General features: G+C 38.6%; 1 protein-coding gene across 3 annotated transcripts; it reads right to left on the reverse strand.

Annotated features, from left to right (window-relative positions):
- Positions 1-571: 571 nt before the first annotated feature.
- LOC131106587 (protein FAM107B-like) lies at positions 572-7,845 on the reverse strand. 3 transcript variants are annotated; one of them, XM_058055793.2, is made up of 5 exons: positions 7,733-7,845; positions 5,205-5,262; positions 2,160-2,346; positions 1,587-1,746; positions 572-969 (listed from the first exon to the last, which is right to left on the reverse strand). In XM_058055793.2, the coding sequence occupies exons 1-5, from the start codon at positions 7,757-7,759 to the stop codon at positions 853-855; spliced, it is 549 nt and encodes a 182-aa protein (XP_057911776.2). In that variant the 5' UTR covers positions 7,760-7,845; the 3' UTR covers positions 572-852. The 3 variants fall into 3 exon arrangements, with proteins under 3 accessions (XP_057911776.2, XP_057911777.2, XP_078654825.1); XM_058055794.2 differs by lacking the exon at positions 7,733-7,845 and adding an exon at positions 6,889-7,055; XM_078798699.1 differs by lacking the exons at positions 5,205-5,262; positions 7,733-7,845 and adding an exon at positions 3,560-4,198.
- Positions 7,846-15,761: the final 7,916 nt, after the last annotated feature.

A 15,761-nucleotide genomic window follows, 5' to 3' on the forward strand; every position in this document is an offset into this window, starting at 1 on the left:
TTCAGTACAGAACACGCACACACCGTTTCCGGTTACTTTTTTCACATTAAAACAAACCAAACCTAGACGTTTATTTTTTTTCCTAAAATCTTTCCATATCACTGTGCGTGTGTCTATAAAAACGGTTAACGTGCTAAATGTGCTGTTGTTTTGTGTCAGAAATGGACCACAAAGTATCGACATTAGAGGTTAAGGGAAGCAAAAGAGTACTTCCGGATTAGTCCAGTCTTCAGTCAAGGGACTGACAAGCGGAGTGAAACAGTGACATCTCGTGGTCATTATTAAAATCATCTGTTCTGTTTTATGTTTATCTTGTATAAACGTTTCCTGTTTATTAAACAGGAAACGTTTATACAAGATAAGCATGAATGCTTAAAGCAAATTCATGCTTCCAACATTTTGTTTTGAATATCTGCATATAGAAATTAAGCTTCTCCGCAGAAATATTTTAATCATTAAGCAAATGCTTCAAATTACTTTGATGCTGTTGTGATTGCATAATCATTTTGACAGGAGAACATAGCGGTAATAAGCATGCTTCTTTTCAATGACACAATAATCCTGTCACATGTATCATTAGTAACACTTATTTAGTCATCACAATGTTTTTGACTGGAAGCCACCTCCACGTATCAAAGAGCTTGTTTGCTTGTCCCAACGTTCACAGCGTCCATCTGAAACTTCTGACACACGTTCATCCTGAGGTGTCCTTCCACACGTCCCGTGTCCTTCATTGTCCATCATGTCAACAACATACATCACTGTACCAATCCGGCACTCAGCATCTTCTCATCCCCGTCACCTCACATACTTTGTGTGTGTGTATGTGTGTGCAATCCAGGAAGTCCTTTTCTACACTTCTTTCTCCTCTTTCCCAGCAAACGACGTCCGTCTCAGGTTCTCTTTGACTTTGACAAACTCGGGAGCCTTCAGTTTCTCTTCTTCTTCTCTCTCCTGCTGGAGCTCCATCTGCAACAGAGAGAAATTAAACATCAACACAACATGAACATGAAGACAACAGAGTTGCTGTGTGAAGTCGAATGTCTTGCCGGCCTTTTATTTTGAAGGTTGGTGGTCAGGGGTGTCACATACTGAAAATTTCTATGTATTTTTTTAGGCTACAAAAAAAAGTATATTTAAAGACAAAGCTCATTCATTCATTTTCTACCGCTTTTCTCACGAGGGTGCTGGAGCCTATCCCAGCTGTCTTCAGGCGAGAGGCGGGGTACACCCTGGACTGGTGGCCAGCCAATCACAGGGAACATATAGAAAAACAACCTTTCACACTCACATTCATACCTATGGACAATTTGGAGTCCCTAATTTACCTAGCATGTTTTTATAATGTGGGAGGAAACCGGAGTACTCGGAGAAAGCCCACGCATGCACGGGGAGAACATGCAAACTCCACACAGAGAGATGGCCGAGGGTGGAATTGAACCCTGGGAGGTCTGCGTGCTAACCACTCGACCGCCGTGCCTCCCTAAAGTCATGATATTGATGATATGATGAATCCCATTGCTAATGGCTGTGAGTCACTTAAAAATGGCCCCTCCTGTTCAAGGTGGTTCTTGAGCGTCAAGCACCTCCTCCAGTTTCTGGTGTCTCTTCTTCAGTTCTGCCTCCAGAGGAGAAATCTTCCTGCGAGCGTCCTCGTCCCGTTTCCTCTGTCGCATTTGCTGATCTCTCTTCCTGGATTCCAGAACTCTTTGAAGCTCAGGTTTGGTCTCCACACTGATGCCGCTCCTACACACACACACACACACACAAATGGGCTTGATTTTGTTCTACTCGTCCTCCACAAACTCCTCCAAACTTTCCTTTATGGAGCTAGCTTTGTGCAGTGGGACAGAAACTTCCGCGACATGTCCCAACTAAGTTGGAAGCGTCCTAATGTCCCACATGTCAGGGACAATAAGAACTAGTAGTCATTGAGTGCTTTCCCAGCATGCTCTGCGGTAGGAAGACGTGTCCTGGCACAAACACGTCCTGCATTCCGTCCACAATGGAGAGAAAAGATGCAAGCACAAAGAAGGTTTGGAAGTTTCCAATGGAGGCAAATGAAGGACAGCACACACACATTGTCCATCATTGTCTCCGTGTGTGCAAGGAAGACATAGTGGTGTTTACTAATGAGTCAACGTAAGCGTCCGTCTTACCGCTTGCAGCTACTCAGCAGCTCTCGGTGAAGCTCCTGGTGACTCTTGGAACTTTTGACGGGGTTCAGCAGTTTTCTAGGCTGGATGAGGTCCTGGTCCTCGTCTGCCTCGAGGTAGTCAGGCGGGGGGATGTGGCCACACGCGGGCGACGTCCTACTGTGGGGTTGCAGGTCTGCGTACGCTGAAGCTGGGGATACAAGAAGGGAGACAAGTTAGGATTTACTGGACTACTTATGCCAGGGGTCTCAAACACGCGGCCCGCGGGCCAAATCTGGCCCGCAGGACACTAGTTTGAGGTCCCCGCCTTGATATGAAAGTTTAATGTTAGTGCGGCTCGCTCAAGTTTGATATGGATGCTGTATGGTATCATGTACCCAGAAAAAATTATTACGTTTGATTAATGTTCATGTTAAAGGTTAAATAACTTAATAGTTATCCTCCCTATCCGTGTGGAAGTGGTAAGTTTTTGGCTTTATTTAAATTTAAAGGAAATAACTTGAAGGCTACCGTTTAGGTCGCTAGCTCTCTAGTTTGTGAGTTAGCATGTGTCTCAAGACCCTGCAGTTGCGCAATATGTTGTAAATAAAAAGAGTATAAATGTGACTATAGTCGTGTTTTGTCATGTCTACAGGGCTCTAATAATGCTTTGTTCATTTTAATCTGAAAAATTAATTTGTCTACCCACCAACTATTTGTGGTTTCTTAAGTTTTTATTATTTGTGTTTTATTATTAGATTTATTACTGATTGATTTTCTTTATTCTTGATTTGTTTATTTTTCAGAAAATCAGAACCAAAGCACTGAAAAAGTTTGTATATTTTTCTGTTTTTAATGCGTTTTTTTTTTTTTGGAAAACCTGATGCGGCCCAGCCTCGCCCAGACCCTAGCTCCAGTGGCCCCAGGTAAATTGAGTTTGAGACCCCTGACTTATGCCGTTCCGTTGTCCTCACAAGCGCTGCCGCCAGGGGGCGTTTATGCGAGACAATTCAGGAGCTTAAGAGGTCATGTGATCCCAGTCTTCAGATATTCTGGGAGACACAGATCAGCTTTCATAGCCTCTTTCTTGTATGAAAGCAGACACCGCTAGCGTCCTCCCCAAAAAATGACAAGAGGACGACTAGACAAACTCAACCTTTGAGTTCAATGGCTGACTTGCTGGATGCTCCTCTTCTTCACAGCTCTGCTAGACCATTCTGTGGATTCAAGCATGTCAGCCAAGATGAAAGCCACATGCTAACACACACACACACACACACACACACACACACACCAGTAAAGTCAACAGAAATTGAACGTGTGATCAAACAGAAGGTTTATGATTGACTAAAAAGGAGTCCATCATGTTAATAAAGAAGTAGATCTAAAGTTACATTCTTCTTCTTCTTGCTTTCATTTCTTACCAAACTCAAACGTTTCTTCTCTGGCTGGTGTCCTCCCGTCCATCTTCTCCTCATCATCTTTTTCTGCTGAGCCTGAGCAAGCCTGGTCTCCTCTACACGGAACCACCACGCTGAGTGCCTGGTCACATGATCCCCCCGCCCCCTTTGTGTAAAAGCAGCATTAGCTTGTTTCCCACGCTGCCTTCAGGGACATCAGGAGACCTCCCAACGAGTGGGTGTGGTTGGCGGCTTGTTTGTGTCACGTAATCAACTCCTCACAGCGACCTCCGCTATCTGGCGGATGCTTCCATGTTGTATCTTGCTTCTCGATCATTTCATTTTCAAGTTCTGTGTTGGGGTTGAGCTTGTGATGTCCAATTCTCCCCCAAAATGTGTGTGATTGGGGGGGTTGGGTGGGTGGGTGGGGGGGTTTTTGTGAGTCAGCAACCACGTCACTCATTCAGCTTTTTTGTGAACAACAACGGCAATTCAAGAGAGATTGGGGGAGCGTTATTGGAGCTGCAGCTCATCAGTACCGTACAACATTCACTTTTATTGCAAATGTTGAACCAAAAATAGACTTGATCGAGATTTTTTTTTCAAATTTTTTAGAATTTTGTTGGTCATTTTTTTACTTTGCGGCCCGGCTGATTTTTTTTATTGGCCCTCGAGATTTTCTAAATGCAAAAACAAGAAAAAATAAATATCCGTTATTTATCAACAATATACAAAATATTAGATATTAATAGCATAAAGTCGAAAAATGAAAGCAAAAAAGTCATAATATGACAAAGAAAACAGAAAAAAATTTAATTGTTGGAAAATTAAGTTGGGAAAAGATACAATATAGGAAAAAACATAAAAGAAGAGAATATTTAAAAAAGCAGAAAAGTCCATACTAATAATATGGTTACACTAAAATACAATTATTTTCTTAGGGTTAGGGACACCCTTGTATAATAATAATAATAATAATAATAATAATAATTATTATTATTATTTTTATTATTATTATAAGTACTATTATAATAATAATTATAATAATAATTATTATTATTATAAAAAATAAGAATATTATTATATTAATTAAATAAATAAATTATCATTGTAATTATAATAATAATTATTATTGTTTTTATAATAATAATACGTATTATTTTTTTATTATAATACTTATTATCATATCAATATACTTATTATTATAATAATAATAATTATTATTATTATTATAATAATAATACGTATTATTATTATTATTATTATTGTTGTGAGTGAGTGAGTGTCAGCCACATGACTTAGCGGCCTTTTGCCGTGAGCTGCCGTGAGCCTCCAAACTCACCATACTCCAGTAAGTGTTCATCAAATGCCGTATTGAAGCTTTTTACCCGCATAAGGTAGTTTTTGTGGCATGTGTTAGCAGTTAGGTTCCACACGGAAGACATGATTGCTTTTGTTTTGAGGTAAAGTGGGAGGACGACACGGCCTAAGACATTTTAGTCAGGGGAAGAAACTACAATGATATTGACATTTGCGTGTACACTGGCGCCTCGACATAGAAGCGCAAACCCATGATATGCAACGTCAAACATCGCACAGTCCATAACTATGTTATTATTATGACTGTTGCTGACATCAGGAAGCAATAATACATGTTATTCATGCTCACCTCTGTGTGGCCGCGTTCCATTCCGCTCACTGCGCTGCTGAGTGATGTCGTACGCCCTCTGCAGGACAAAAAACAACAGCAGCATTCTGTCATTGCTCACTTTTCTTGCTGGGGAGTTCTTCCACCAAACGTATTTAAAACAGCTTCCACATTCACTCTTTTGTTTTTCTTCACCCCTGTCCTTCCTGCCCCCGCCCCGCTTGGTCCTTCTCCTCTAGGCTCAATGGACTTTGTGTTGGTTGCTAGGAGAACTTCATCAGGCTTCCACATGGAGACAAGGCCCTCAGTGTCTGGATGCTCCCCCCAAACCTGACCCCCAGTGAAAGGAGGGATGTAGGAGCAACCCAGGAAAGCATCTCTCTTCTTCTTCACGCTATATCAAACTTTTAGTTTGACGAAAAGCGAGCTTGTTAGGGCTTGTCACCATAAAAGCATAAAGATGACGTCCTTTTGTCTTTGGGTTCAGGAGGACCCCTGTTGGACAAGTTGGTGTACTACAGCACTGCTATAACAGTTTAAAGTGGTGGTGTTAAACATGCAACCAAGGACCAAAAATGTACAATTTAAATTAAAAAAAAAAGCCGAAATGTTGTTACTGGCTGCACGGCGTTGGAGTGGTTAGCGCGCAGACCTCACAGCTAGGAGACAAGGATTCAATTCCACCTTCGGCCATCTCTGTGTGGAGTTTGCCGGTTTCCTCCCACATTCCAAAAACATGCTAGGTTAATTAGCGACTCCAAATTGTCCATAGGTATGAATGTGAGTGTGAATGGTTGTTTGTATATATGTGCCCTGTGATTGGCTGGCCCCGCCTCTCGCCCAAAGACAGCTGGGATAGGTTCCAGCACCCCCTGCAACCCTCGTGAGGATAAGCGGTAGAAAATGAATGAATGTTGTTACTAAAGGCTTCATTATACTTGGCATCTGGACTACGCTGGAGCCACGTCTTCATCGTGCATTTACGAGGTCTGACCTGTAGTCCTCTGCGAAAACACGAGGGGGCAGTGTTTTCCTGAGAGGGATCAAGCATGGTTGTACCAAATACTCTGCAATGAGGGGGGATTAAAAAAATAAACATAAACACATCAAACAAACAATAAACACCCAAAACGCCAGCGCCATTGCGTTTGAAAAGTGCAAAAAGTTTCCCAGGTACCTTTGTGGCGTCACACTGGCTGCTCGGAGCGTGTGCCTGAATACAGTGAACCTTTCTGGGCCACGCCAGGTGGCTACCTCCTCTCTATAGTCTGGTTCTAGTGCTGTAGTAATGTCATTATATTTGATAGGAACATATCAACAGGTACAGTTAGTCAAATCTTAATTTGAGTCCTTCAATCCAGGTGTGCACAAACTATTGTCAAATCTGAATAGAAAGAGCAGATATCAAAAATACATATAAAAATCGGTTATTCGTACTATATCAGTCTTGAGAAGCAGAAAGTTATTGGTATCCGTTTGAAAAAAAATATTTTCGTCACGTCATCATTTAAAAGTGGAAGCAGGAGGTTCACTTTGACTCTTTGTTTGTATTTTTAGCTGTAGGATTTTCTCTGGTTGACTTAATTAGTTCCTTAATCCGCGCGCGCGCGCGCACACACACACACACACACACACACACACACAGAGAGAGACACACCTGTGTGTGAGACAGATTACATAAGCATGCTGTGATTGTGTTACTCACACACGACTTCATCCACTAATTGGATGCGAGGACGGCAACTTCAGCGATCTCGCGTCGTTTTGCTCCCTTTTATGTCGTTAAAGTGTCGCTGTTGCGTCATTCCGACCTTCCAGAAGCTTCCAGCGAAACAAGGGTTAGCATTGTATCGCTAATGCTAGTTGCATTCAAGCCTCATTTCCTGTTATCTGTGACACGTGGGCTCGGCCCCGCCCCCTAGAGGCCAGAAAACGATCACTTATGAATGTAAATATTAGAAGCTGTATCAAACAGGCATGTTTGTATACGCACTGAACACGTGATATGGCCTATGTGAACTTTGACCTGCAGCACGTGACTGATGGAGCCTTTAGAAAGTATACTCCTACTGGATACAGATATGCTGGATGGTTCATATATATGGGAAATAAGGTACTTATTGTGTTTCCCAGTGGACATTGAACGCAACACAAAGCTGGTCTACACTCCCTAAATGGAGGATACTAAAAATAAAAACAATTCAAGTGGGACAACTGGCAACACACCATGACCACCACCACCACTCCCCCTTACCCTCTTGCAGGCAATCACCATGGCAACAGGCACTCCTTGACACACCCCAGAAGTCAAACATCTCAGCAGAAACCCTTTCATTCCTCAACATTCAAGCCAGTGGAGGATGAGCATGCTAGGCTAGCATGCAAGCCAAACAAACAAGTTGCGTGATGTGTTTGTGGTCAGCAAGACAAACTTTCAAGCTGAAAAGGAAAGACGTTGTTGTTAAGTTTTAAGTGTGTGTGTGTATACCTAATGAAGCGGCCACCGATCAGTGAGAAATGTTGTCATCTGTCAGAAAAGTTCAACTGACCTTCTTCCCATGAGAGGATCCCATCATCCACCTCTCCGCTCCTCCTGGTCTTTGTGGCGGCCTGGAGATCACTCCGACACTCGTCCCTCCTCTCGGCCGCTTGTGTGCCCCTTCCCCACCCTCCTCACCCTCCTCACCCTCCTCCTCCTTCTCCTCCTCGCTGGCGTCCCCTCAGCCACCTGTCCCAGGCTGACTTCCTGCTCTCTGAGAGGCTTACCGTAAGTGGCAGAGACAAGTGAAGGAACGGGTTACAGTAATCAGATTACAGCCACTGTAATAGATTACAAAAGGGAGTGTAGGTCAGTCGCTTTTGACCTGGTCTTTCTGTCCAAAGGTTCTGGAGGCCATCATCATCATGACACATCATTTACTGTTCTAAGCTAGCACGCTATCTTATTGATGCGTTCACTTGTGATGGAACCCCTTGCTGTCTTTTGTGATGTCATGTGCACGTGATGAGGTATAAGAGTGTCGGTCAGGTATGTCATTAAATTAGCAATTAGCTGATGGCATAACTAAATAAGCATGGAAGCGTAGCCTTTAGTTTAGATCAGTGGTCTCAAGCACGCGGCCCGCAGGACACTAGTGTGATATGAAAGTTTAATGTTAGTTTGATATGGATGCTGTATGGTATCATGTACCCAGAAAAAATTATTACGTTTGATTAATGTTCATGTTAAAGGTTAAATAACTGTTAATAGTTATCCTCCCTATCCGTGTGGAAGTGGTAAGTTTTTGGCTATTTAAGTTTAAAGGTAATAACTTGAAGACTACCGTTTAGGTCGCTAGCGCTCGAGTTTGCGAGTTAGCATGTGTCTCAAGACCCTGCAGTTGTGCAATATGTTGTAAATAAAAAGAGTATAAATGTGACTATAGTCGTGTTTTGTCATGTCTACAGGGCTCTAATAATGCTTTGCTAATTTTAACCTGAAAATATATATTTGTCTACCCACCAACTATATGTGGTTTCTTAAGTTTTTATTATTTGCTGTTTTATTATTATTATTATATTTATTTATAACTGATTGATTGATTTTCTTTACTCTTGATTTGTTTATTTATTTTTCATCTTATTTTGTGTAGAAAAATAAAAAGTAAGATATTTGACAACAGTGGAATGTTTTATCAGAGCTTTTCTTGTAGAAAATCGGAACCAAAGCAAAGTTTTAAAAAAAAATGTTTTTTTTTTAATAAATGCGTTTGTTTTTTTTTGAAAACGTGATGCAGCCTAGTCTCACCCAGACCTGAGCTCCAGTGGCCCCCAAGTAAATTGAGTTTGAGACCCCTGGTTTAGATAGTTTTAAAGATTAATTTACAATGACATGACAATGTATTTTAAAATGGCAACAACCTGGAAGTCAGCCAGTGTGATGGAAGGAAATGTGTTCAATGTGCAATGGTGGTCAATGATGTTGTGATGTTACCAGAAGATCACAGCACTTCCAATCACCTTGCTCTGATGTCACGGTGACTAAATGTTAGCATGCCTAATGATGACAGAAATGATGAATCACGTGTTTGCTCCACCATCTCCTCCATCTTCATCGGAGACGCTCACACCTGCAAACATAGCAAGTTCATTCGGGCTAACATCACCACCAAGATCATTTTTTTCTAAATGCGTGAATTTATTATTATTTAGTTATTGTGTGAATTTTATCTCAATTAGTTATTTATTTTTATTATCTTGTTTACTCCATTTTCATTGCTTTCTTTGTATGTGTGTTTATTTTATCCTTTCACTTTTGCTCTTCCCGGGCTTCCGTAGTTGGCCCCAGCTCTGGTAGCACTTCCTCTCTTTGCCACACCACGTGATTGCCATTGACGAGGGTAAGTTCAGTTAAAGAGCTGCAAACAAAATGTGTTGTTTAGTTTAAGATGTGGTCATCTGTGCTGTGTATATTGTTTTTATGTCGATATATTTTGTCATTTCAAGTGGTTTTATGTTATTTTGATGGCTTAAAATGGCTTCTTTTCATTTACACTTCTGGCGGGATTTGCGTTACAATAGGCATGTCGGGGTTTTTGTTACAATGTGTAATTTATGTTCCGAAAAAAACTTTATTTTCATTCTTTTGTCCATCAGGTATGTGTTTTTCATTTTTGTAATCATAATACCTTTTCACGTGTCATTAATAACTCATTCCCCTTCTCCCCCCCACTCCGTTGCTTATGTTGGCCACTAGTCGGCAGTGTTGTAGAACATTGTAAATATAAAATCTGTGTTTTGTTTACCATTAAAACAACTTCCTCTACTTCCTCTCTTTGCCACGCAACGTGGTTGGCATTGACGAGGGGTGCAGAGGTGGAGTAAAAAAGAACTTTATTTTCATTCTTTTGTCCATCAGAAACCTAACAAAGGCCATTACACAACAAAATCAAAACATCTCCTCGACAAGCATATTGACTATACTATACTACACAATACTACTATTTCATGAAGTCGAGGTTCTTGCAGACCTTCCTCTCCAGTAACCCCCAAAACCAGGAAGGCTGAGGAGTGTGATCCTGGAATATTTGGAACACACCCTTCGGCAGAACCTCATTCCCAACCCAGAGGGAGCACACCACCCATTTCGGACTGAGAACGGTGGGCTCTGATTTGGAGGTACTGAGTTGAGGTACTTCGATGTAAAGCGTACTCCCTCTAGAGAATCAAAAAATGGCGGGTACTCGAACAAAAGTCAGGACCCCCCCCAACCAAAAGCGGAATAAGTTCAGTTGGTTAAACTCCAATTTACAAGGATTCAGTGGCATAGAAAATGGATGGATGGGCATATTAGTACAGCATGCATTATATAAATGTGGATATACATATATTGCTATATACAGTATATAATGTATATGAGCCAAATATTACCATAGATAGTACCATAGACATAATAATAATAATTATTATTAATAATTCAAAATAATAAAACAATTATTATTATCAATTATTATCAATTGTTATCCAATAATATTATTAATAATAACATATATTATAATATAATAATGTACAGTTATATTATAATATATTAATATAATAATATATTACCAATAGTAATTAATAATAATAATAATAACGATTAATAATGATGAGTATTATTTATTATTATTAACAATATATATAATATATTATAATGATGTAATAAAAACATTAATAATAATATATCATAATAAATTATTATTATTATAAACTATAAGTTTCAAAAATATTGTGACAGGTCAATAACACTTAATAGGTTATTACTTAGGCCTAAATATATTTAATCGTGCAATGAATATTTTACATTAAAAAGAAAATATTTGAAAAGGTAAAAATATGACAAAGCCAAAATATTGATGAAAACAGGAAAAAATATAGTAAATTTCATGAGAATAAAGTTGAAAAATATGATGAGGAAAAATATATTTTTAAGTCATAATATTTTGAGAAACAAGTATTTTTTATTAAGGTGTGGAAAACGTTAGAATGTTATAGGAATAAAGTTAAAAAAAAATTAAAGAGGGTATTTAAGAAGGAAATTTACATATTTTGACTTTACTTTCATGACTGTGATGGAAACAGGAATCATTTAATGCTAACTTAGCTCACATTGCTATGTTTCTGTTACATATATATCTTCGTAGAAGGTTTTGTAGTTTGGGAATTTTTAAGTGAACTTAAACTTCCAAGCACTCCAAGAGTATGTGCTAGTGACACGAATGACAGCACGAGTGCTACGTAAAGAGTAAACACAGTCACGGTGCCTTTAACCCAAGCACGCAAACATTAATTATGCCTTTATTGATTCATTCTGGAGGCTGTTTGAGTCTCAGAAGCGTAATACTATATGACTGCACTGCAAAATATTTGCCACTGGGAAATATTTACACTGATATTTCCAGACATGTTAGATCAGGGGTCTCAAACACGCGGCCCACGGGCCAAATCTGGCCCGCAGGACACTAGTTTGAGGCCCCCGCCTTGATATGAAAGTTTAATGTTAGTGCGGCCCGCGCAAGTTTGATATGGATGCTATATGGTATCATGTACCCAGAAAAAATTATTACGTTTGATTAATGTTCATGTTAAAGGTTAAATAAATGTTAATAGTTATCCTCCCTATCCGTGTGGAAGTGGTAAGTTTTTGGCTATTTAAGTTCAAAGGAAATAACTTGAAGGCTACCGTTTAGGTCGCTAGCTCTCTAGTTTGCAAGTTAGCATGTGTCTCAAGACCCTGCAGTTGCGCAATATGTTGTAAATAAAAAGAGTATAAATGTGACTATAGTCGTGTTTTGTCATGTCTACAGGGCTCTAATAATGCTTTGTTCATTTTAATCTGAAAAAATAATTTGTCTACCCACCAACCATATGTGGTTTCTTAAGTTTTTATTATTTGCCATTTTATTATTATTATATTTATTTATTACTGATTGATTTTCTTTATTTTTGATTTATTTTTCATCTTATTTTGTGTAGGAAAAAAAAAGATATTTGAGAACAGTGGAATGTTTTATCAGAGCTTTTCTTGTAGAAAATCGGAACCAAAGTGAAGTTTTTGAAAAATTTTTTAATAAATGCGTTTTTTTTTTAAAACCTGATGCGGCCCAGTCTCACCCAGACCCGAGCTCCAGATGCCCCCAAGTAAATTGAGTTTAAGACCCCTGTGTTAGATAATTAGTTTAATTCTGAAATGTTAAAAATGAGCAAATAACTTGTGAATAATATAATAAAGAAGTTATTTATTTGCATAATTTGTCTAATATCTAGTCTGTTAATCTTTTATTTGGAAAGACCTTCATTCATTGGAAATGAATTTCGGTTCATTTCAAGTTCTGTCAACTAGTTTCAGCATATATATTTATTAATTTACAAAAAATTAAACATTTGTCAGAAAGCAGATTATTCAGAAAGTGGAAGGGTGGAGATTCAATCAAGTTTTACTTTTTAGTCGGTTTTAACAAGGTAAAAAATTCAGTATTTTATCCTTAAAATAAGTACTAAGTATTGTTTATTATGCTAATTTAATAACAATTTGTATTACACACAATAACCCGCAGAGAAAACTTTGTAGATCTTCCAGAATCTGCACCTATTCCTTGGATTTGTGCTACCCGCCAAAAAGGTCCGTTTTGATTGGTCACACGGCCAAAGTGCTTCCTACAAATGAACCTCACAATCTATTATAATCAAACCATCTTTTTAATATGACCATTTCTTCTCTGACCTTTCTAATGATTTTGTCTGTACTCCCTCCAGAACAAAAAGCAGTGGTATCATCCGCAAATAATACCAGCTTTATTTTAGCTGTTTAAAGATGAACTATATCAGCAAGTTGAAGTATTTGTGATTTTAGAAATAAGGAGTTAGTATGTTCTCTGTAGGTGGCATTATGAATTATCCTTACTGGCCTTTTTTTTGCAGTACATTTATAGCGAGTGAAGATTGCTTTTATAGTTATTAACCCATATTTCCACACAATAAGTAAGATATGGTATTGAAATATTTCATATATATTTCATATATATTTCATATATTTCAATGGTATTGAAATATTTCTGGCCACCTTATGGTGTATATTTGTAATATGAGGTTTCCGGCTCATATTTTTATCTATTGTGATCCCCAGAAATTTATTTTCATTTACCCTTTCAATGTCCACACCGAAAGGCTGACATGAATAACAACAGACATGATGTAAGATATGATTTATGCTTTATTTTCTGCAGTATAATATCACAGTTTGCTCCACCTCATCTTCACCGGAGACGCTCATACCTGAAAACACAGCAGAAACGTCCTGAACACCTTCAGGTGGTGTCTTCGGTTAGAAACCTGATGCTCACCCGTGGCGTGTCAGATTCAGCGGTAAAAGCCCCTTGGTTTTGAGCGCATGCCAACCTGTTGAGTAGCATCTTCGCACCCAAGAGGATCATTGCATCCATGAGCATGGTCATGATTGACTGTATCGCTGTGACTATGTGCTACATTGCCAGCAGGTTCTCCCTCGTGAACACCACCGCCATGTCGAAAAGCAGGAGCACCAGCAGCAGCAGCTGCATAAAAACCCGGTGCACTGCAACAAAACCATAAAAACTTTCATTAGGAGGAGACAAAACATCTCCAAGCATTCCGGGGCATCCCTATGCTCTCACTACACTAGTGAATGTAAGCAGCATACAAAATGGATATATGGTGTACATGCATATTAGCATATTAGCATAGATGCATATTCCCATTAGTGTAGACATATATGTACCGTATACGGTATTAGCCATACTACTGTATGTTAGTATAGATCAGGGGTCTCAAACACGCGGCCCGCGGGCCAAATATGGCCCGCAGGACACTAAGTTTGAGGCCCCCCGCCTTGATATGAAAGTTTAATGTTAGTGCGGCCCGCGCAAGTTTGATATGGATGCTGTACGGTATCATGTACCCAGAAAAAATTATTACGTTTGATTAATGTTCATGTTAAAGGTTAAATAACTGTTAATAGTTATCCTCCCTATCCGTGTGGAAGTGGTAAGTTTTTGGCTATTTAAGTTTAAAGGTAATAACTTGAAGGCTACCGTTTAGGTCGCTAGCGCTCTAGTTTGCGAGTTAGCATGTGTCTCAAGACCCTGCAGTTGCGCAATATGTTGTAAATAAAAAAGTATAAACTATAGTTGGGTTTTGTCATGTCTACAGGGCTCTAATAATGCTTTGTTCATTTTAATCTGAAAAAAATAATTTGTCTACCCACCAACTATATGTGGTTTCTTAAGTTTTTATTATTTGCCGTTTTATTATTATATTTATTACTGATTGATTGATTTTCTTTATTCTTGATTTGTTTATTTATTTTTCATCTTATTTTGTGTAGAAAAATAAAAAGTAAGATATTTGAGAACAGTGGAATGTTTTATCAGAGCTTTTCTTGTAGAAAATTGGAACCAAAGTGAAGTTTACATTTTTTTTTTGTTTTTAATAAATGTGTTTTTTTTTTGTTTTTTTTGGAAAACCTGATGCGACCCAGACCCGAGCTCCAGTGGCCCCCAAGTAAATTGAGTTTGAGGCCCCTGGTATAGATAGTGTGTATGAGTATGTTATATTTTGTATACTCACTTGGTGTCATCATTTAGCCATGCTGCAGCATCTGAAAACATACATTTGTTACGTTTCATGTCGAAATTATGCGATGATAAATTTGAGTTGTTGGCTCACCAATCACTTGAACCAGAAGGAACGTCAGGAGAACACCTGAAGCACACATACATTCATGTGAGCACAACATCTACACATTGTTTTTTTTTGTGTGAAATGACTCACCGTTGATCAGAGTGAGTGCCATGATGTCACTGCGATGCTCCTCAGCGTGGATGCTCCTCACCAACCGTGCTGATCTTTTATAGTCTGTCTTTCTCCTCAAGCTGTTTAATGTTCTGCTTTACACTTTCTAGCCTATATGGCACCTTCATCAGCAAACATGTGCTGGTGTCGCGTGAGCACCTGAACTGCTCAATTGCTTCAAATTATTTCTTTCATCATCTCAGTTGAAGTTAGTAATAAATGACCTGATCGCCCACGCAGGCACCCAAGTTTGCATGTTCTCCCCGTGCATGCGTGGGTTTTCTCCGGTTTCATTCCAAAAATATTGTTATATTATATTATAATATATTAATATAATAATATAATATTAACAATAGTAATTATTATTAATAATAATAATGATTAATAATGATAATTATTATTAATTATTATTATTAATGATAATATATTATAATAATATACAATAATAAATTATTATTATAAACTGTATAAGGTTAAAAAATATTGTGACAGGTCAATAACACTTAATAGGTTATTACTTAGGCCTATGAATATATTTATTTAATCGTGCAATACATATTTTTTTAAATTTAAATAAAAGTCTGAATTTTATGAGAATGACATAATGTTATTTTAGTATCATTTTAATGCTGTAATGTTGAAAATTTGAAATAAGGCTGCACGGAGGATGAGTAGTTAGCACGCAGGCCTCACAGTTAGGAGACCCAAGTTCAATTCCACCCTCGGCCATCT

This window comes from Doryrhamphus excisus, linkage group LG18 (assembly GCF_037039965.1).
Source record: "Doryrhamphus excisus strain RoL-2023G ecotype Guam linkage group LG18, RoL_Dexc_Guam_v1.1, whole genome shotgun sequence".
NCBI classification, from domain to species: Eukaryota; Metazoa; Chordata; class Actinopteri; order Syngnathiformes; family Syngnathidae; genus Doryrhamphus; species Doryrhamphus excisus.